The 22,158-nt window shown below is 46.2% G+C and overlaps 1 protein-coding gene across 2 annotated transcripts; it reads right to left on the bottom strand.

The window, feature by feature from the left end:
* Nucleotides 1-530: 530 nt before the first annotated feature.
* Nucleotides 531-19,088, bottom strand: LOC141975951 (protein NYNRIN-like). 2 transcript variants are annotated; one of them, XM_074936653.1, is made up of 2 exons: nt 15,694-19,088; nt 531-644 (listed from the first exon to the last, which is right to left on the bottom strand). In XM_074936653.1, the coding sequence occupies exon 1, from the start codon at nt 18,807-18,809 to the stop codon at nt 16,845-16,847; it is 1,965 nt and encodes a 654-aa protein (XP_074792754.1). In that variant the 5' UTR covers nt 18,810-19,088; the 3' UTR covers nt 531-644; nt 15,694-16,844. The 2 variants fall into 2 exon arrangements, with proteins under 2 accessions (XP_074792754.1, XP_074792753.1); XM_074936652.1 differs by having other exon boundaries at nt 612-644; nt 15,689-19,088.
* Nucleotides 19,089-22,158: the final 3,070 nt, after the last annotated feature.

The raw sequence follows: 22,158 nt of genomic DNA on the forward strand, positions 1-22,158 counted from the left end.
CTCCAGCTAGAATGTGGCCACTTTGCTCTGCCTGAGTGGTACTAAGTGGCTCTAGAGAACCAGAGAACCTCGTCCACATGATAAAAAATTGCTTCCTAAAACTGTATGTGAAGTCAGAATCATAATAATTTTACATTGTAAAAAACAAAACAAAACATGAGGAGTACTTGTGGCACCTCAGAGACTAACAAATTTATTTGAGCATAAGCTTTCGTGGGCTAAAACCCACTTCATTGGATGCATGCAATGGAAAATACAGTAGGAAGATAGATATACACACACAATCTTCCTACTGTATTTTCCATTGGGTGCATCCAGTGAAGTGGGTTTTAGCCCACGAAAGCTTATGCTCAAATAAATTTGTTAGTCTCTGAGGTGCCACAAGTATGCCTCAATATTTTTTGCTGATACAGACTAACACGGCGACCTCTCTGAAACATTGTACATTACGTGTTCTTTGGTGCAGCAACACTCACCACTTCTCTGGTACCTCCTTCTGGTCACTCTGGGGATTAGCTCTCAAGGTCACCAGCCTTCCCATGGTCACACAGTCCCTCTCTCCGGTCTGCAGCTCCTCTCATCCCATGGACTGCAGCATCCTTTCCATGACTCAGCCCTCCAGCCAGATGACTCAGCATTTCCTCCTGCAAAAAGTTGTGGGGGAGACAGGACATCAAAGTCTTTTCTTCAACAGCCCTAAGCAGTCTTCCCATTCACTGCTTCAGGGGCTGATAGGGAAACCTGGCCCTCCTCTACTCCATATTCCTCTCCAGGGATCCTCAACCCAGCAGTTCCTTGCTTTCTTCTCTCAGCCCTCACTACTTCTTCCTACAACTCCTGTTTCTCCCCCGCTTTCTCTGGGAGTACTAGCTCCAAACCCTCTTCCCAGGGAATGACTGCTCTTTCCTAGCAGCCCCTGTCTGTTACCAGATACCTGGCTTTATAGGCCCCACCTGTTCCTGCATAGCAGAACCTGCTTGCAATCAGCTCCCTGCTCCCTGGCTCTTCCTCCAGGTGCAGCCTCTGGAGTTAATAGACCTGCCTGGCCACCTCAACCCTTCCAGTCCGGTGTGGGGTGGACACCCCATCACAGGCAGGGACTGTCATTTATTATATTTTTGTGCGGTACCTAGCACAATGGTGCCCAGCTTGCTTGTGGTCTTTAGATGCTACTGCAATCTAAATGTTAAATAAAATAATAATGTTACCACCCCCTTCTTATATAGTGCTTTTCATCCATAGAGGCCACAACTCTTTACAAAGGAGGCAAGTACCATTATTCCCTTTTTACATCTGGGGAAACTGAGGCACAGAGCCGTAAAGTGACTTGTCCAAGGTCCTGCAGCAGGCCAAGGTTAGAGTCAGGGGTAGAACCCAGACTGTCTGAGTCCCAGTCCATTGTTCCACCCACTAGGCCACGCCGTGTCCAGTGTTAGTATATATAATCTAGTCCTACATGAGGTTAAAAACAGCTCCATGCTTCTTATTGCCTCATTTAATTAACTACAATAATTCAAAAATTCTATAGAAAGTTCTTGCTCATAGTTTAGAAATCTTATTTCCTATCATTATCTCAATGCCAATGGGCTTTGTAAAAGGTAGAAAAGTTGCCGATAATGTTTGTAGATTCCTTAAGGTTATTCATCATTCTAAAGAAAATCAAGCTAAATCTATGATTATTTGATCAGAAGCAGGCAAGGCATGTGACTGAGTTGAGTATTTATTTACATGTGACCCCATCAGAAAATGTGGCCTTGGATTATTTTGTTCATATTCTTTTTGCGGTCACACAAGTGCAATCATTTAACAGGCTTTCATCTGACTTCTAGCAAGGATGCCCACTCACTGCTTCTGTTCACTTAGGAAGACGCTATCAATGACATCCAAATGAGGAAGTGGCTCAGATGGTACAGCAATGGCAGATAGATAGATAATCATTATCTACTTTTGTTTCTCTGAAATCCACCCCAGTCAATCGCCAGTATTAATAAAACAACTTAGCTCAAATATGACCTATCAAATGAATGTAATCAAACCATCAGCTTCCATTTTGAGGAGCAACAGAATACAGAATGGTTTCACAACTCCATATCCAGATTTTTGGATAAAATATATTAGAATTAAATTACTTTCCTATCTCAAAAAACAAAAACAAACAAACAAACCCACCAACCCTCCAATAATTGAATATTGAACCAATAATACCATAGGTGAGAGCAGAAGATCTAGATAGGTGGGCAAATCTTCCCTTCAGACTTATGGACAGAACTGCCCGAATAAATATGAATCGATTTTCCTCACCTCTTAAATCAAGTGTAAATGTTCTTATACAGATTTAAGCCAGTGCTCTTTATTACAGTAAATTTACCATCACTCACTTCTTATGAGAAATAGGAAGCCTGGCTTACCTTCAAAACCTTCTGTTTAGAGAAGAACAAATGAGGACTTGATTTTCCATGTTTATTATTAATTATTATTATTTTTGCTGTTGTTCTTATCACAGGAGTGCCTAGATGACCTAATGAAATTGTGCTAGACTAGGCACTGTACAAACATGCGAGAAACATTGCACATTACAGAGAGCTGACAGTCTAAATGGACAAGAGAGACAGAGGGTGAAAGGGGAGAGAGAGGCACAGAGAGAAGTAATGTGTCCAAAGTCACACCACAGACCAATGGCAGAACTGGAAATAGAACCCAGGTCTCCTGGGTCCCAGTCCAATGGCCTATTATAAAATTATATTTGTGGCCAGCCCATGTAGATGATTTTACCAATTCCACCTGGACTCAAATAGAACAATGGTATGTTAATACGTTTCATCAGAGAAATTTACTTGTGCATCCTACTGAACATGTACCTGCCCACCCCCTTATGAAAGACAGCTTACAAATACAGAGACATAAAAGAGAGATGTAAAATAAAATAACGTGTGTTCGCTGTTATTTAGTTTAGGACCAGACTGTGCCCATCCTGCACAGGAAAGCAAGGGTTGTTTTATCCACTGTGGACAGGGTAATAACATCAAAGGACTCCATGCTTGTAAAACTAAACTGGCTCTTTATTAAGAGAGCTATTTACAGAGATGTTGCCAGTACAGCTGGCATTCTAGCCATGTGCACACAGACTGACTTCTTAGTGTTTCCTCCAAACTCTTTCCTCCTGCAATCTGTGGTCCTCCCTCTAACTTCCAGGCAGGTTGCTACAAGGGTACAAGGAACCTCCTTACTTCCCTATGCTGGGCACCATTGCAGGGGCAGAAGAGCAGTCTCTGTAGAGCCACTACTTCCTGTGCATGGGAGCAGAAGCAGATGGTAAAGGGCAGGTAGGAGGCGGAGACTTGGCTCTGTCTCTGCACCAATTGACCAGCCAGCGCAGCTATGTCATCAGTGTTTCAGGGAACTTATGCTGTGCCACATATAGGATTAGTGTACATCCTTCCTAGAGCATGTGGGAGCTTGTGAGAAACAAGTTGTATCTCAATACGCTCCTGGGTCAATGCAGCTATGTGCTGCCCCATATCAGGACGCACAATTAACACCTTAATGAATAAACCCACCTTCCCTAAAAGCATGGGGACTTCAGTATATAAGGGATGTGCACAGGGACCATAAAGATTTTCTGACAAGTCAAAATATAAGGATCTAATTAGAAAATCAATTCTACTGAGACACCAAACAATCTATTGTTTACAGGAAAAACATTTCATTTAAATACATTTTGTTTTAAAAATAAACAAATACAAAACAACCACCTCAAAGGCTATTTACAATCCACAGAATATATGTATCTCCATATCTTTTAAATATTTTCATTGAGCTACTATTAATTATTATTTTTATTTGTACTACCATAGTGCCTAAGAGTCCCCAGCATGGACCAGGAGCCTGTTGTGTCAGGCACTGTGCAAAGAGAAAACAAAAAGATGACCCCTGTCCCCAAAGAACTTACAATCCGTGTATAAGACAAGAGAAAATAGAGGGGTACAGACACAATGAGTACAGGAAACAATGCGACAATACCGGCTGACATATAGATAGTGATATCTGCACACCAGCGATCTGTTGTCAAATTTTGTAGGCACCAGTATGTATATGCTGGCAGTACCCCAAAAGCTTCAACCAGGATTGGAGCCCCATTGTGCTAGGCACTGTACAAACGTGGAAAAGAACCAATCTCTGCCCCAGAGAGCTTATGAGCTAAAGACACAAACAGACAAAGGGTAGGGGATGTGAATGCAGCATACCAGCAAATGAAGCTGGGGAAGAATTAGCCCAGCTTGATGGGGTTTTAGTTGGCTTGTTTGTCTTTTCAAACATTTCGGGTTAAAAGGGAGAAGGAAGGAAATAGGAAAAGAAAAGGAGAAAAATACTCCAGCTGAGGCCTCACCAGTGCCAAGTAGAGCAGGACAATTACCTCCCATGTCTTATATAATGCTTCTGTTAATACACCCCAGAATAATATTAGCCTTTTTTGCACTGCCACAGATGGTTAGGCACCTACATAGCTTTAAAAATGGTCCATAGGTGCTTCTGACAATCCCCCCCTTATATTGAGAACAATGAAAGTTGAAGAAAATCAGTCTACTTAATTACAGTAGTTGTCTTAAATGGGCCTGAGGTCTTCTGAAAATCTTGGCCGTGGGAAAGAAAAACAATAGAAAAATCAGTACTATAAAATGTGAATTTGGATTCTCCTTATTAATGATTGTAAAAAAAAAAATGTAGATTGAATAATTGGACCACTGAATCCATGTTCAGATATTGAACATGGCTCTTGTTAATAAAACAATATTCACCTATCAGCCAAATGACACCATTTTTTAGAGAGCAAGACGAAATTTGAGGGTAAGTGGGCCTTGGCACTAAAATAGTGTCACTTCTTTCTTCTATTGTAAGGTGAAGATGATTTAGTTTTGTGTTCTTACAATTCCATGTCAAGGAGACACAATCAGGAGTGTATGTGTTTTTTTGTAGCCCATGTGTCACAAATATGTCATACTTTACTTCTGATTGTTGTGTAATCTGGGAATGAGTTAATAAATTATATTGTGTGCGCACCCATGTGTGCACACGTGCAAGGCAATTCTCTACGAGTAACAATGCAAGTGAGAGCCAGTCTCATTTCCCCCTGTGCCTCATTAAAGGAGAGGTGCTTCTTTACCTTAGCCAGAGCCCGGTATTAACTTTCAGTTACTCAGCGTAAATTTTAAACAGTTCCCCAATTCCCTTCCCCATTACAATCAGAGATCGATACGTGAGCTGCAGTCCTTGCCCCTACCCCCAACATAATTAAAGATAACCTTGATGCCAACTACACCCTTGGACATAATTCTGGGCAGAGGGGACAGATCCCGTTCCCCACAAAGCATGCTCTCCGCAGTTCAGTCCTTTCCTCTGTGGCACTGGATTTCACTCCAACTTGCTAATGATTATTATCTCCTCTAGCAATAAATAGGAAGACTCTGGCTCTATTCTGCCAGGATATTTATTGCCCAGAGTGCCCTTTGATCCTGTTTAGTCTAATTGAGCCTGGCATGCAGCTCCAGGTTGCTAATGTATTTCCACCATAAACTGTATTTGTAGACAGATGGAAGTTACGATTGCCTCCTTTCTCTGCTATTAGCAAAGCAGTCAACTCCTTGCTTTTACTTACAATTTAATTACAAGGCATATGGAAATGTCAAGCAATGTTGGAGCCAGGGCCCTAGCTCAGATTCCAGTGTTTGTTTCTTTTCAGGTTTTTTACTCTCATCAAGGATGCAACAAGCTTCTGGAAGAGAGCCTCCCCGGCATCATTCAGGAGCAAATGGACCCCGTCGAGGGCAGCGCTTCAGGGAACTGTTTCCAGCTCCTATGAGTTCTGTGCTGCTCATGCCACCATCCCCAGCACGCTGTGGGATGGAAGCTGGGGCTGCTCATGGGAAACATTCTCTCTCTCCGCGTTTCAGGAGGTTAGGGACTGGTGTTGTCTTGGCAGTGTCTGGTCTGCTAAGTTCCCCCACCCTATCCTGCTAGGAGGAGAGGCTGACCCAGTCCAAGATTCCAAATATGAACCCCCCCATATCCTTCTACTTTGAAGTGTTGGATGTTTCAAAGTCCAGCCCCAGGTCTACGTTTCATGGCTGCCTCAGATCTCTAGAATGGCACTAGCTGGTTAAAGGCAGCCTCTCTCACACACACTCTGAAAAGTCAGAGGCCCAGTGAAAACCAAGAAGCTGAAGGGCCGCCTGCTTTTAAATATCAGGATGAGCCATTGGTAGCATTGCCTGCCCTCCTGGAGGTAAATTGGGAGAAAACATGGCAGCCCCAGGCTCTGTGCATCTGCTTCCAGCCTTTTCTCACCCAGTGCCTCTATGGGATAGAACTTGAGGGGAAACCGCAGACCCAGTGAAGGGAGCTAAAAGATCTGTGGAGCCACAGGGGCTGGAGTGCCGTTGCATTAACCAAGGTAACAGACACGACTCCAGGGCAAACTGATGACCTGTGGTTTATGTGGACCCGGATGAGCCTCAGTGCACTACAGCAGGAGAGGGAAGCTCAGTTAACCCTCCTAGCCCACGCTCCAGCATCTCAACTCAGTGGTGCTTACAGTGCAGACACTTCTTCCTCTTTGGGGCCCCAAGGCAGCAAAGCAGGGCAGCACATGCGTACGTCCCACTGGCTGCAAGCTGCATGGGGACCAAGGTGTAGTTCCATCAATTGCATTTCTGTGGGTAGTCTTAATCCCAAAGCACCTTACCAACAATGACATAGGTTTGCCTCAGGGGCAAACTGCCCCATGACCTTGTAAGAAGTTCAAGTCCAGATCTGAATTTAGCGAATGGTCCATATTAGACTGTGAGGGTGACATTTTCAAAAGCTGCCTTAGCTCCCATTGAACTCAGTGGGCAAGGTGACTGTCCCCTGTAAGAGGCCAGGGGGTGCAGACCACCTGTGATTGATTACCAGCTGCCCAGTTGGACTTAAGGGAAGACACCTGGAGAAAGAACTGCAGGGTAAAGGCTGGTACCTGTAGATCTTGCTCTGCCCAGGGAGGTAAGGGAAAGGACTCTATAGAGATCTGCTGGGTGGGTTCCTGAAGGCAGATGCTGGAGGAGCTGCTGAAAATGCAGAAGTATAGGCCCCAGGAAGGAGGGCTGTGCAAACCTCAAACCGATGAGAGACTGCATCCCAGGGAGACTTTATTTTAAGTCTGGGAACCACAGAGTTTAAGTTTATTCGGACCTAATAAAGTAGAACCTCTGTGGTGTCCTTCCAGGGCCCTGAGAGAAGGGGAAACTGAGGCAGAGCCATGCTCAGCCAGCAAGGGGCGCTACAGGAAAGGCACTTGATTTTTCAGGGAGTACTAGCATTGACTTCAATGAGAGCAGAATTAGGCCTAGGCTGTTGGCTTTAGAAATCCCACCCTAAACTCTCTGGATAGCCACTGTGTCGTCCTCTATGTTTGTGCATTGCCCAGCATAGTGTGATGTGGCCTCAGTCCTCACTGGGGACTTAGGATGCTACTGCAATACAAATTGTAAAACCATGGCTGAGCAGATCCTCTGAGGTAAGGAGTCTCCCACGTAGCTCATCCTATTGCTATTATCATTTTCTGCTCTTCCCTTTGCTTTATTTTACTGTCTTAAAATTAAATCCACAATAAAACAAACTTGCAAATGCAAAAGAACCAAAGCAAGGGGAAATGTGTAGTTAATTTTCCTAATCAAATATGCCTGACAAGCCCATAACCAAGTAAATGATGATTGTATCAGTGAGGATAATTGAATCCCTGTCAAATAAAGAGGAGAACAAGATCAAACCTGCAATAAGATCACAACCAAAAATAATACAAGGAAGAGACAATGAAAGCAAATGAATACAACGAGCCTGAATTTTCCCAGCCTATCATTCACTCTGGCCTGCTCATGCCCCATGTCAGGTAGTATCCGACTGAGTAATTAGGGCTTGATCCAAAGACCATTGACGTCAATGAAAAGATTCCGATCAGTTTCAACCGGCTTGGATCTGGGCCACAGTCCCATGGGACTCATAGAGTAAAAGTACAAGTTAACATGAGTTAAGTGTGAGAGAATCTGACACTTTTAAATAATATGAGGTGCTCTTGTGCTCTTAAGTCACATATGTGCTTTTGCAAATGCCACTCTATGAGACTTAGCCTGATACCCTGGAATTCAATAGAAAATCCCATTGCATTCAATGGGAGCATGATCAGCACTTAAGTGTTCATCTCTGGCCTTGCTGCTGTATCTGTTTGTCAAATACTAATCACTGATTCCAGTATTCTTTATTCTGGATAGATATATGAATCCGTGTTCTCTCCACTCACTTTGGATTTTCTTTCCTCCTCTTTGCTTTCCATCTGCCCCTCTTTTTCCCCCGCCCCTCTTTTTCCCCCACCCCTCTTTTGATATATCCTTCTTTCTCCCCCTTCATCACAGTCCCTTCTCTACTTCTTTTGTTTTCTCTGGGTACACACATGCGCACATACACAATTTCCCTCATCTCTTCTCTAGCCCTATCCTCCATGTTTCACTGAGTTCAATTTAATTTAATCCAAATTGCTTTATTGGTACCACTGAAAGACAAGGATTGCACAAGCTATTATAAACTTGTATAATACACATTATGTAAAAAATATTTAAGGAAGGGATACTCCAGCAAATGGAATCAATACACTCCACCATAAAGCATTACCAGGAATAAAAAATAATAAGTCAAACTCTTGTTAAGTGCACCGCAAGCCTACTCAAAATTCAGGGCTGATTACATGTTTGCACATAATCAGCAGCATTCCAGCTATGGCTGCTGTGTATGCCCTGGCTCTAACAGCAATCTTTCCTCGCACAAACCTATGATCTCTTGCCTTTTCAAGGATTCTGGGCCAAGAGAACTAGAGCTGTTTCCTTTGGATCTCTCCTTCCAGCACTGATTAGGATTTAGCCATAGATTTCTCTCTCGGACCCCTCTGAATGACATTTCAGAGACGATCCAGACAGGCACTGATGGCAGGGAGGATAAGGTGAGAGTTTTACAGGGTAATTTTAAACCTGAAGTCAGAATAAATCTCCAGCCATTTTTAGAGACAGCACTGCAGCATATAGTGCTCATGCTGGCTCTGTATGAGGTGTTGCCTTTTTATCTTAGTGTCCTCTCCATAAATAATAATTAGACGAAGTAGAGGCGCATTCAAGGGAAGGGAGATACTTAGGATGCAGCTAAAAGATCCATGGGGATAGCAAGCCTCAAATTACAGTCTAGCCGCCTTGAAATTCTACTCTCCCTGAAGGAGTCTTGATCTTCCTCCACCGAGTGCAATGTGCCCAGACCTTTCCATCATCATCAACCTTATCATCCTAGGGCTAGGTACTGATCTTCTTGCTCATTCTGCCCCAAAGAGTCGCTTGGAAGTGCATGGGATTTGTCAGGGAGCACAGTGCTACTCAGCCCAAGGAAGGCTGTTGGAATCTGCCTCCCAGGGACTGAGAGCAAGACTGCAGAATCCCAAAGCTTAAAGTCTGACTTCTAATTAAATGGCTGGGTTTTCAGAAGGGCTGAGCAAACAGAAGGGCCCATTATCTTTATGCTCCAGAGATCTTGTGCGTGGGGAAAAAAAACCCAAACCAAAAAACAAAACTAGGGGGGAAATGTCACAGGACTTCTTTTTTTCTTCAAAATTTCAAACCAAAATATTGAAGTATCAGAATTTGGTCTAAAGTCTTTGATTGTCAGAAAATTTTCAACCGGATGATTAAAAAAGTAAAATAATGTAAGAAGCCACCAATAATCAAACATTGAAAAATTCAGCAAATTTTAACTGGTTTTAGTACTTAGTGATTTTGAAAATCTAGCCACATATTTCATTGCCTAAGTATGGATTTAGGAGCCTAACCTTGAGGCTCTATTGTATGAAAAATAATTGGCCTGAGTGATCTCTAATGGCTATTGGAGGTGACAGAGATCCAGGACTCCTGGGTTCTGTCTTGGCTCTGACACTGATTGCAGAGCATGACTTTGAATGAATCACGCACTTTGTTGGAGTCTCCTCTGTAAAATGGGTTCAGGAAGACTCTGGTGAAGGCACACATGTGCTAAGGTGACGGATGAAGGTACAAAACCCTTTCCCTGGGGACAGGTGATTCCATAACTCCCTATTATTGCAGGGTTTCTTGCTCCTTCCTCTGAAGCAGCTGGTTGGAGACAAGGTACTGGATGCAACAACTGCTATGTTCCTAAAATAGATAACACTTCTCTACCTCATAGGGATGCCTTGAGACTGCTGCCCATAAAGAGCTTTCAAACCCTCAGGTTCTAGATAAATACCAAGTACCACCTTTCCCCCCTGCATTCCTGCCCTGTCCCCTTTTCATTATCCATAGTCTTGAGCCCCTCACAGTACCCCCACTTTAGAAGCATCTCCTATAGCTGTCAGAGTTATCCTAAAACCCAGTGACTACTTCCCTGTGCTCTCCTTCCTCCTCAATCTCTCTGCTTTCCAATGAACCCCCAGGACTACGGATGCACTGGAGTATGACTAGATGGCTGCCATCAGGGTGTGTTCTTGGATCCAAAGTCAATCACGGACCACATTAAAGCCAATGGGGCTGCCAAGCACTCTTTCCAGCTCAACAGAAGGAGCAATCAAGACCCCTTATGTAGTAAAGGCAACTGGCAATGACTGCCCAAGACAATAGGTCTAATGGAACCTCAGAGCTAGGCCATGAGTTCTGAGGGGTTTCCCTGGTTGCAAATACAGAGACTAGGAGGCAGGATTGCAGCCATTGCGTACTGGGGGGCAGAAAGCCCAGAGTAGGAGCTGTGAGCAAGCCCCTGAGAGGAAGCAAAGAGACAGAGCTCCTTTGGGCACAGAGCTCACTGGACTGGCAGACATGGGGAATTCTGACCAAGGAAACTGCTGTCTACTGTTTTCAGGGAAACAGGACATTGTGTAGATTTTTTTTTTTGAATAAACAAAAATTACATCAAGAATACACGTGACTCATATCACCAATTTCTCATCCTAATGCAAACAACCTGGCGTGATCCCAGATATCGGCTAGCCTCTGGGGCCACAAGAGCCAGCAATATTTCCACCCTCCCAGTCTGCTCATGCGTGAATCCAGCATTTTGTTAACTTGTTCCCATGCACACCCCCTTCAAAAGCAAAATAAGCAGGGAAGCATCCTCTTCACTGTTAATGATTCCATCTCACCCTATCTATCCAACGTGGGGAGAACCTTGTTTCGAAAAGGGAGATAGAAGGTTCTTTGTTTACCCTTCTCCCCGGTGATTGTTGTCGGATTATCTGCTCATTTTTCTGACAACTCCTGGATGCCCTGAGAATCCCAATATAGATCAAATCCTCTCACCTCCTTTAGAAGAAGTTAAGTTTCCTCTGAGGAAGCAATCAGTCAAAGTGTGTTCCATGTATAGGGGAGATTAAGAGGGCTCAGCTAATAGTTTACCTTCCAGAACAGAACATGTCAATGCTAGCTTCCCTTTCATTGAGCTCCCTCTGCGGCCTAATAGCACCTTGGGAGGTGCCTGAAAATAGCACAGCTTTTAAAAGTTAACTTCACTTTCAGATCATGTGAAATATACCCAGAGAGTCGGGGGGGGGGGGGGGGGGAGGTGACGTGGAAGCAGTTAGTGAGGCCGGATGGTAATCCAGATGAAAGGTATTCCTTTGAAAAAAGAAAAAGCAACAGCTTTGTAACGCACGGGTGCCTGGTCATCCTATAACTGGATTAGAGTTGGGTATGATTGAATTCCCAGAGGGCTGAATGCCCTGGGAGTTAGGACATCAGTAATGCCTTATGAGAGCCTTCCAGCTCTAGGTTGCCGGTTTGAAGCCAGTCTGTTTAAGCTATTTGCCCCAGGCATTTATAGAGCACTCATCACCATGCTGCCTGAGACTCTAAGAGCCAGACCACCGGTGACCAGATGTTGTTTGGTGGCCTGTATAAAACAAATGGGCATTCTCATTTCATTTCCTAGGGGGCAAGAGATCATATCTTATTAACCTCCACCACAATGGCTGCCCACGTCAGAAGCTTTGGTGGAGAAACCTGAGAACAACAGGACATTACAAATGATCTCACTCAAGGGTGTCCCTCAAAGGGAGGGCTCTGGCTATCTGTGGGGAGAAATCTGGGCTCTTCTTTCCATGCTAAACCTGTTCCAGAGTGAAACAAAGGATTTCAGTCTAGGCTGGCACCTTTAATAGCTGTTCAGATTCACTCAGTTATCCCCCTAATAATTTCATTTTCTTTTATCGATTATCAGTTGATAACAGTGATTACTGGACCTATCTTCTCCTGCTGGCTGAGACTGCAGAGCCCCTGCCTCTCCCTCATCCACAGTTTAATATCAGATGTAATTTACGAAGGGGGTGAGAGAGCAATCCACAGCAAGCAAGGGCAAGGATTAAAAGGTAAACCCATCAGCAAGCCAATTGGCATGAATTGTTCAGCCCACTGCCCTGCCCATGGACATCTCCTGTCATGTCCTGGGAGCACAAGAAATTGTTCAATCTCTGCTGCAGCAGATGAGCGGGAGATTGGTGAAGCACTCACTCCTGGAATGGAAAAGATTATTGATAATATTTGTCAAGGCAATACATTAGAGAGAGGGAGAAAAAATGGTGATAAACGATAATGGTTCTTAAATCCTCAACTGGGAAGTAACTATGCTTGCTGCTTTTGATTTAAGATGGCATTTAAGTACATGCTTGTCAAAAAATAACTGTTTATCGGATACATAATGCATCAGTGGGGCAGGGACATTTTTTTCTTGTGTTTGTACAGCACCTAAGACACTGCAGTCCTGGTCCACACCTAGGTCTCCTAGGTGCAACGGAAACACAAATCATCATCATCATCATGTACAGAGCATTTACAGTAAGTAAAGCACAACTGACATGCCTCAGAATGTCCTTGGTGTGTCCAAGTTCAATGCTAGCATGCTGGGTGGATACTGGTAGAATGCACTTGATGAGCTGCTGAATATTCCAGGCAAGGCATTGTGATCATACCTTATAAACTGCTAAATATCATACCAGGTACATGCTGCTGTGCGCTCCAGGTATGGTGTGCATCCAAGTGGAATGATCATGCCAGGCATAAAGAACCTGAATATTGCAGGTAAGGTATATCCAGATTGAAAAATGCTATTGGACAAGGGACATTGTGCATGAAGCAGTGCATGCCTAGTATGCCTCTCTGTGTTCCAGGTGTGGTGCATAATTAAGTAGAATGCTACTATCACAGCAGGGATATCCTGCCTGCAGAGGAACTTCTGTGACATGCTGCTGAATGTCCCAGGTACTGCACATCCTGTTATCGGGCCTGGTACATCCTGATAGAACGTACCTGCCATTCTTTTTGCAAATACAGACTAACATGGCTGCTACTCTGAAACCAGGCTCCACAGCGGTTGCTAGCCCATATCTCCACATCTATGTTACTATTGCTGCCCATGCTAGCATCATGTCTTTTTGCAGTATAGACCTACCCTTAGAGCAAACACAGGGCAGAAGTTCTCAGGAGGGTCGTGCCTTTCACCCACAGTTCCTTCCATGACTACTAAATCCAGACCAAGATTTAGGGAGACCCTGTGTGGTGAGCACACTGTCTGGGAGCTGAAGAACATGAAAGGATCTTAGTGTCTAGCATATAAAGAAGCCCCTTTCTATATCACTGCAACCAAGTGTTTTCTCTACTGTGAGGAACAAGACACCCCAACAAATCAGAAATGATGCAGAAAAGTGGAAGGAAAACTAGCAGCCTAGTGCTTGAGGATTATTTGCCAAAACTGGGTTGTGGGTGGTTTTTTGGTTGGGTTGGGTTTTTTTTGTTTTTTTTTTTTGGCCAAAGCTGCTAGCTTTGTCGTAAATTACAATTTGTGAACTGCGACCTATCACTTGCTGATTTAATGATTTCAGAGCAGGATTCTCTACATTGGGAAGATGCAAGCCCCTCAGACTATAATCACTTTTTCCGATATATAATGGTCTAATCAATATTAATAGGGATAGTTATCTCCTTTCCCCAGCTTTTGTGTCCTTAACAGTAGATAAAATGCTTGTGAAATAGATTTCTATTCAGCATATACTGATTGCTTGCTTCCAAAATGCATTATTTCTCCGAGCGATCGCTGAGTAGGACTCATTACCTGGAAGGCTTTGGTCATTGACAAATCTGGTGGACTCTGTGATGACTTGAATGTGGGTTTGTAAGGTAGCTTTTGTTTGAATGTTTCTATGGCTGTATTTGTTTCCTATTGTTCTCTTTCTGCAAACCTCGAAAGAAAAAATGGATTTTATCACATAATGAGAACAAAGAATGACCCAGAAAGGCCTCAGATGAAGTTGTGGATGATGCTCTGAGTTTAAAGGGCAACTCCATGGCTGCTTCTAATGAACTGACCCGATGCTATAGAACACCCTTCTAGAAGAGGAAAGAATGATAACAGACTTTCCAGCCTTTGGAGCAGAATGCAAGATGTCCTTCTTTAGCCTAAGTCTTTCCACAATGATCTATCTATATCTCTGGCCCTCATCACTGCAGTAATGGAACCCTTTCAAAACAGACAGTCTTTCATCTCCCAACCTTCACTTGGAGTCAGGGAAGCATCATTGTCCACATTTTACAGATGAGAAACTGAGGCACAGGAAAGTGACTTGTCCATGGTAATACAGGAAGTGATCGACCAAGCCAAGACCTGAACGCAGGTCTCCTCCATTCCAGTCCTGCATCTCCACCACAAGACCACCTTTCCTCCAACAATTAAGAAAAAGATGAGGAAAAAGGAAGAGGAAAAGGTCACAAACACATGGAAATAAGATGGGGACATTTCAATAACCTCCTAGGGCAAAGGGAGAAATCTAGTCAGTCGGTTAGGCCCATTCTTGAATAGCTTGATCCTGTGAGTTCTGTCCCTGCTGGCTCAGTAATGAGTAATAAGAACCTAGGCAGAGAGATATAGGCAGAATTGATATTTAAGATGCACAAAACTCATCAGCAAAATCCACTGCCATCCCCCCTTCCCCAATTTCACATGGAGTCTGATGCTCTCAAAGGACTTTGTCCTGACCAGTGCAGGAGATACCTGCATCAAGGCAAGCAGGTGAGGGAGCACATCATGGATTACTGAGATGCTGTTCTGTTGTGTTAGATGCTGCCATGTTACGCCTGCCAACGTGCATATGTAACCCTTCTGCCAGGCCAAGTTGATAGCAGCAAGGGCCGGGTTCAGTACACAGGGGTTCCCTCTCATCAAAGCAAATACAAAACTGGCTCGAGCCCCCACCCAGTGACCTGGGAAAATCTTACACACCCCCTGGGCGCCTCGAAGAGGCAATACTTCCCCTCTCGCAAGCACGGAGTCTCGGTGTAGTAGAGAATCTTTAATAACATGAGGTAAACGACATCAGCATTAAATTGGGAAAACACCACAACTAGTGTTCATTAACCAAACCATGAGCAAAGACCCACCCCAGAAAATTGGGCCACATCCTTTCCCTCGGGTTCTTGAGTCCCAGAACCCAAATGTCTCTTGAGTCCAGCAATCCTCAAATCACCCAAAATCCAAAAAGTCCAGCCCCAGAGTTCAAAAGTTCATCTGCAGAGTGTTACTCCCCAGTCTGGCTAAAATGTGCCTGTGTGTGGGGGAAAGAGGTAAGGGGTACCTTACGTGTCCTGAAGCTGACTGCCCCACAGGGCTCTGCTCTGCTACGCTGTCTCACGAACAGCTCCGCTCCACCACGACCGGCTCCACTCTGCACAGCTCGCCGTCTCACGAACAGCTCTGCTCAGCTTGCCGTCTCACGAACGGCTCCGCTCCACCACGACCGGCTCCGCTCGGCACAGCTCGCTGTCTCACGAACAGCTCGGCTCAGCTCGCCGTCTCACGAACACACCGCTGTCTCACGAACGGCTCCGCTCCACCACGACCGGCTCCCTCTGCACAGCTCGCCGTCTCACGAACAGCTCGGCTCAGCTCGCCGTCTCACGATCACACCGCTGTCTCACGAACGGCTCCACTCTGCACAGCTCGCCGTCCCACGAACAGCTCTGCTCAGCTCGGCGTCTCGCGAACACACCGCTGTCCCACGAACAGCTCTGCTCAGCTAGCCGTCTCGTGAACGGCTCCGCTCTGCACAGCTCGCCGTCTCACGAACAGCACCACTGCACTCTAGATCTTCCGGCTCCCCACTACTTGACACAGTGCTCAGTGATTTCAGCTCTCAGTGATTTCAGCTCATAGTAGTGGGGGCCTTAGTGCTGGTGCACCATAAGGCCAAAGTGAATGCAGCACAGTACCTGTAGCAAGACTCTTAATAGACCCAACATTAGCTCTGACATTCCACAGTGGAGAGAGACAGAGGTGCAATTGGTGCTTCAGGCCCTCACAAAGGGGCCCACACCACCAGGTACTAATACCTGTCTCAAGTCTCTCTCCCTTCACAGAGTTTTGGAACCCATGTCCCTTGCCTAGCGAGTGCTACTCAGTTGATGGTGAGTCCCTCCATCATAACAAAAGGCCAAGTACAGTTCCAAGCACAGTTCCCATAATCAGGGTAATAACAATTTACTCTTCCCGCCCCAATAACAAAGACACTGGGGATCCCACAACAGCCAAAGTGACCATTTGGGCAGTTATGGCCTCATTCTAGGCGGGGTGGGTGTGCCTATGCAAATTGAGATCAGCCCCTGAAGTTCTTTTCCACTACTTGCCACACCTCACCACCAGATGTCAGGGTGGAGCCCATCCTGACTCTGCTTACATCCTCCCCCCAGCCGAGAATTTGGCGTCCCGACAAATCATACTCCCTTTATACCAACTCATTGGTTTCCTCCAAAGGGCCTCAGGAAGCCCACTTTGGCTTCCACAATCCTGTGTGCTAAATGTATTGGCTCCTCACTAGTCACCCCAGGTGCATCATAAGTCAACCGTTTTACTGGTCTTATCACCCTGTCTCGTCTATTGAGACTCTCTGTTGCCGAGGTAGGGGGAACATCCTCTTGATTGACGGATGGAGAGGCTTCCTTTGAGGGTCCCTTGGCTACTGGCGTAGGCCCCTGCACTCCTAGTTCTAACGCGGGAGGGTCCAAGGTGCCCAGGACATCCTCTACCTGTGTGTCTCCACTGGCCAATAACCTGTGTGTGTCATCACACGGGGGTCTCATCAGCGGCACAGGGGTGTCAGCAATGGGCCTAAATAATTCCGCCATGGGGTTTAGGGCGGAAGAGGGAAAACTCTCGTTTGGTTCAGCTGATCGAGACTGAAATCTTGTCTCCATCCCAGGATACACCAGGGTTGTGTCTTCCTCCTCAGACTCACTCTCAGATGTGCAGAATAGGGGTAAGTTAGCTGCACGGGGCCCGCTGTCTGTGTTGGATGGCGGCTTTGGTCTAGCCCCTCTGTTCTGCCCGGCTGCCCTGTCGTGGCCCGTCTCATAAGGGATGCTTACCAATTCCCCCACAGGGAGCAAAAGGTTTCTATGCACCGTCTTTATTTGCCCTGGACCGTCTTCAGGTTTGATCTTGTAGACTGGCAGATCTCCCAGCTTTTCCATCACCAGGTAAGGTATTGCCTTCCATCTGTCAGCTATCTTGTGTTTGCCAGCAATACCCAAATTTCGCAGCAGGACTCTGTCCCCCGGCTGGAGCTCCTGCGAACGCACTCTAGCATCATATCGATGTTTGTTGCGGTCTGCGTTTTTCCGAGCTGCAGCGGTAGCTAAGCGATAAGCATCCCGCAGCTTTTCTCTTAGTTGGGATACATATTGCTGGTGAGTTTCATAGCTATCTCCATCCTCTGATACACCAAAGCACAAGTCTATGGGTAATCTTGGTTCTCGCCCAAACATCAACAGATATGGGGTGACTCCCGTAGCATCGTTCTTTGTGGCATTGTAGGCATGCACCAGAAATGCGACATGCTGGCTCCAGGTTGCCTTCTGCTCTGGTCGCAAAGTTCCCAACATATCTAATAGGGTTCGGTTGAACCTCTCTGGCTGAGGATCACCTTGGGGGTGATAAGGCGTTGTCCTAGACTTTTTAATTCCTGCTATCTTCAGCACCTCCTTCAGAAGGTGACTCTCAAAATCCCGCCCCTGATCAGAGTGTATCCGAGCCGGGAATCCATAGACTGAGAAATATTTGTCCCACAATACTCGAGCGACGGTGGTGGCCCTCTGATCACGTGTGGGATATGCCTGTGCATACCGTGTAAAATGGTCAGTCACTACTAGAATGTTCCCAACATTCCTCTTGTCTACCTCTACAGACAAGAAATCAATGCATACCAATTCCAAAGGTTTGTTGCTGGTGATGTTCTTGAGATAGGCAGCCCTCGTGGGCAGAGTTTTCCTTTGAACACATCGAGCGCAAGTCTCACATTTCCTGCGAACATCTTCAGCCATTCGGGGCCAATAGAACCTACTACGAATAAGTTCCAGGGTCCTCTCCATCCCTAAATGCCCAAAGTCATCATGCAGGGCCCTCATGGCCAGGGCTCTGTACTTTTTTGGCAGCACTAGTTGTGCTCGTTGTTTTTGTAAAGAGTCGGTGGTCATTCGGTGTAGCACTCCCTGAATCAGTTGTAGTTTGGTCCATTCTCTCAATAGTAGTTTACCCTCTGGGTTAGGTGGGACAACCGCAGCTGGGCTTCGCCCCTCCCTTTTGGCAAGTAGTGTATCACGAATGTCAATATCTTGCCGCTGGGCTTCTTGCCAGTCAGCCGCATTGAGCATGGGCAAAGGAGATTGGTCCAATGCAATATAGTTCACTGAAGCAGAAGGCATGCATTCAGGGGGCAGGCCCAAAGCTTCTGCAACACATCCTTGAAGGCTCTCACGGCCCTCTGGCTCTCGGCGACTCACACTGCAAATAGCTCTCACTCCATCTGTGGGTATCACAGCAACTTCTGGAGCCTGCGGACGCCTGGACAATGCATCTGCATCTACATTGCTTCTCCCTGATCGGTACTGAATGCTGAACTCATAGCTAGCCAAGGCGGCCACCCATCTCTGCCCTGTAGCATCCAGCTTAGCACTTGTTAACACATAAGTCAGTGGATTGTTGTCTGTCCACACCTGGAACTGAGCAGCATACAAGTAGTCTCGAAATTTCTCAGTGACGGCCCATTTCAGGGCCAAAAATTCCAGCTTGTGGGTGGGATAGCGAGTTTCACTATCAGACAATCCTCGGCTGGCAAAAGCTACAGGTTTACGTTTGCCTTCCACTTCCTGGTACAGGACTGCTCCCAGACCCTCCAAACTGGCATCAGTATGCAGGATAAATGGTTTGCTTGGGTCAGCAAAAACTAGGACTGGAGCATGAGTTAGACAAATAATGATTTCTCGAAAAGCCCTTTCACATCTCTCATCCCACCGTGGCCCAAATGGGCCATAGTGTCTCTGCACGGGGGGCTTTGGGGACCTCCCCTTATTCTTGGACTTAGATTTGTTCTTGCTGGACTGATGTCCCCTGGTAAGATCATTCAGAGGCTTTACAATTGTAGCATAGTTTTTCACAAATCTGCGGTAGTAGCCACTAAATCCGAGAAAGGTCTTGAGTTCTCTGTAGTTACTTGGACGTGGCCATGTAGTGAGTGCTTCTATTTTATCAGGATCAGTACTCACACCCTCTTGGGACACGATGTGACCCACATACTTCACTGAGGTTCTGCAGAACTGGCATTTGTCAATTGAAAGCTTCAGACCATAATCCTCCAACCTATCAAGCACTTTAAGAAGTCTTTCTTCATGCTCCTCTAAGGTTCTTCCAAACACAATCAGGTCATCCAAATAAACTAACACTTGCAGTAAATTCATGTCTCCCACAACTCTCTCCATGAGACGTTGAAAGGTGGCAGGTGCTCCAGAAATCCCTTGGGGCATGCGTTCGAACTGATAAAACCCTAATGGGCAGATGAAGGCTGTCTTCTCCTTATCTTCTTCTCCCAGAGGGATCTGGTAGTACCCACTTCGAAGATCCAACACAGAGAACCACTGGCTTCCCAGCAAACAGTCTAAGGCATCTTGCACTCGAGGCATAGTGTACTGGTCGACCACAGTACGGCTGTTTAGGGTGCGGTAGTCAATACACATCCGGATTTTCCCATTCTTTTTACGGACTACCACAATGGGTGAGGCGTATGGGCTGCGGGACTCTGTAATGATGCCATTCGCAGCCAGCTCCTGAAGATGATGTTGCACATCTTCCATCTCAGAGAGTGCAATCTTCCTAGATCTCTCCCTGAAAGGTCGAGAGTCATGTAGTCTGATATTGTGTTCTACTCCTTTTGCACATCCCACATCCCACTCATGCAGTGAGAACACCTTGGATCTTTCACAAAGTTTCTTCCTCAGGCGATCTTTCCACTCCTCGGACACTGGTGAATCTCCAAAGTCAAACTTTGCTGGGTCTATCGTTGGAACTTGAGTTTCCCACTGGGGGGTTACAATTGACTCAGGCTCAAAGAGGTCTGCTATCTTTTGTCCTTGCTTCACAAAAATATCACGACTCGTTTCATTAGCAATCAGTATAGTCACCTCTTCCTGGGCTTCAGCAGGTAGGGTTATGACTCCACTAAGAACCAGCACTCCTTCAGGGAGCCCTCCCTCGGTCGGCTGCTCTACCACTGCTAATGTTCTCTTACTGCCTTTCAGGCAGGTACTCATGACAATCACCTCCTTTTCTGTCATTGCAGGCACCACTAAGGGGATCGGGCCTGCGTACCTCAGTGCTCCCACCGGCAAATCAGGCATCACTCTTTTTGCGTCCTCAATTTTTCTGTAGGCTGCGGCACAATGTGTGTGTATCACCAAGGTATTCAGGTATTGGTCCCCTGCTCGTTGTCTGCAGTAATCTGCAAGTACCTTAAAGAGGCTGGAGTTGGTCCCTATTAGCACGGACACATCAGAGACACCTTTAGGGTCGGGGCATATTAAAGCTGCAGTGTCCACCTCCTGTCTTACCCCAGCGATCTCTTCTGGGAATTCCAGGTGTACAATGACATACCCCTGATATGGGTATTCATCCATGCTGAGACCACATAGGCCAAGCCCTGTCAAGGGCTGTATAGGCAGATGCATAAGTATCTGCTGGTAGAAAGACTGGAATATGATAGTCACTTGGGATCCCGTGTCAAGCACTGCTCTACATTCTGTCCCTTCAACCTTTACAGTGACCTCTGCTCGAGGTCCTATCAATCCTGGGGGGATTCGGGTGGCATGGTTCTTCGCAGGGGAGCCTCCAAACCCTGCAGGCCTAGGCGGCTCCCTTCCCAGGCCCTGGGGCCGTTTCCCGACTTTCCCCAGGTGGTCCTCAGCTTTTGGTATACTAGCGGGGGATTCTCTGCATTCTGACACCTGGCAGCAATGTGCCCATCCTGGCCACACCGGTAGCAGAAGAAGGATTGCCCTTTCCCGTGTTGCCGGGGTGGGGCAGAGGTTCTAAATGTAGTCTTCTGGACCTTGGTAACGGGGGGTTCCTTGTACCCTGAAGTCTTTGCTGAATCGATAGTATTCTCTAGTTCAGCCACTTTCTGTGTCAGGACCTGCACTCGTTGGGTAAGTTCCTCTTGAGGATTCACCATCAGCGCCTTGGGTGTTCGTATGGATGTTGTGGCAGTTGCCTGGGGTGGCTGAACCTCCCAAACCTCACCAGCTGCCTGCCTCTCTTCCTCCTCTCGGACCTCTTTTATCAGTCGAGAGTAACCTGGTGGATTGTCTTGGCGCTCCCTTAATCGAAGGTGGAGAAGGATTGGGTTCTGATATTGAATTCCTCTCACAATCTGAGCCAATCTAGTCCGGTCCATTTGCTCAACCGCTACTGCTCCCCTCATGATGGCTCTCTGTAATAATTTCTCCAACCTCTGTATATAGGCAGAAACTTTCTCTCCCTTTTGTTGCCTGGCATTGAGGAACTTGCAATAAACATCCTCTGAGCCCTCGGTTCTCCCAAAGGCATGATCAAGGGCCTCTAGGCAGTCCTTTACCTTGACCCCAGGGTTACTGAGCTTCAGGGTGCGAATCACATCTAGGGCTGGCCCCCTGAGGCACTCTACTAGTCGCCTTCTCTTTTCAGCATCAGGTACTGCCCACTCCTGCAGCATTTCAGTGGTGTGTTCCAGCCAGGGTTCAAATG

The sequence above is a fragment of the Natator depressus genome, chromosome 22, assembly GCF_965152275.1.
Source record: "Natator depressus isolate rNatDep1 chromosome 22, rNatDep2.hap1, whole genome shotgun sequence".
Taxonomy (NCBI): domain Eukaryota; kingdom Metazoa; phylum Chordata; order Testudines; family Cheloniidae; genus Natator; species Natator depressus.

Excerpts from the sequence above, each read along its gene's own strand:
- LOC141975951 (XM_074936653.1), bottom strand. The coding sequence starts at position 18,809 with ATGCCTTCTGCTTCAGTGAACTATATTGCATTGGACCAATCTCCTTTG.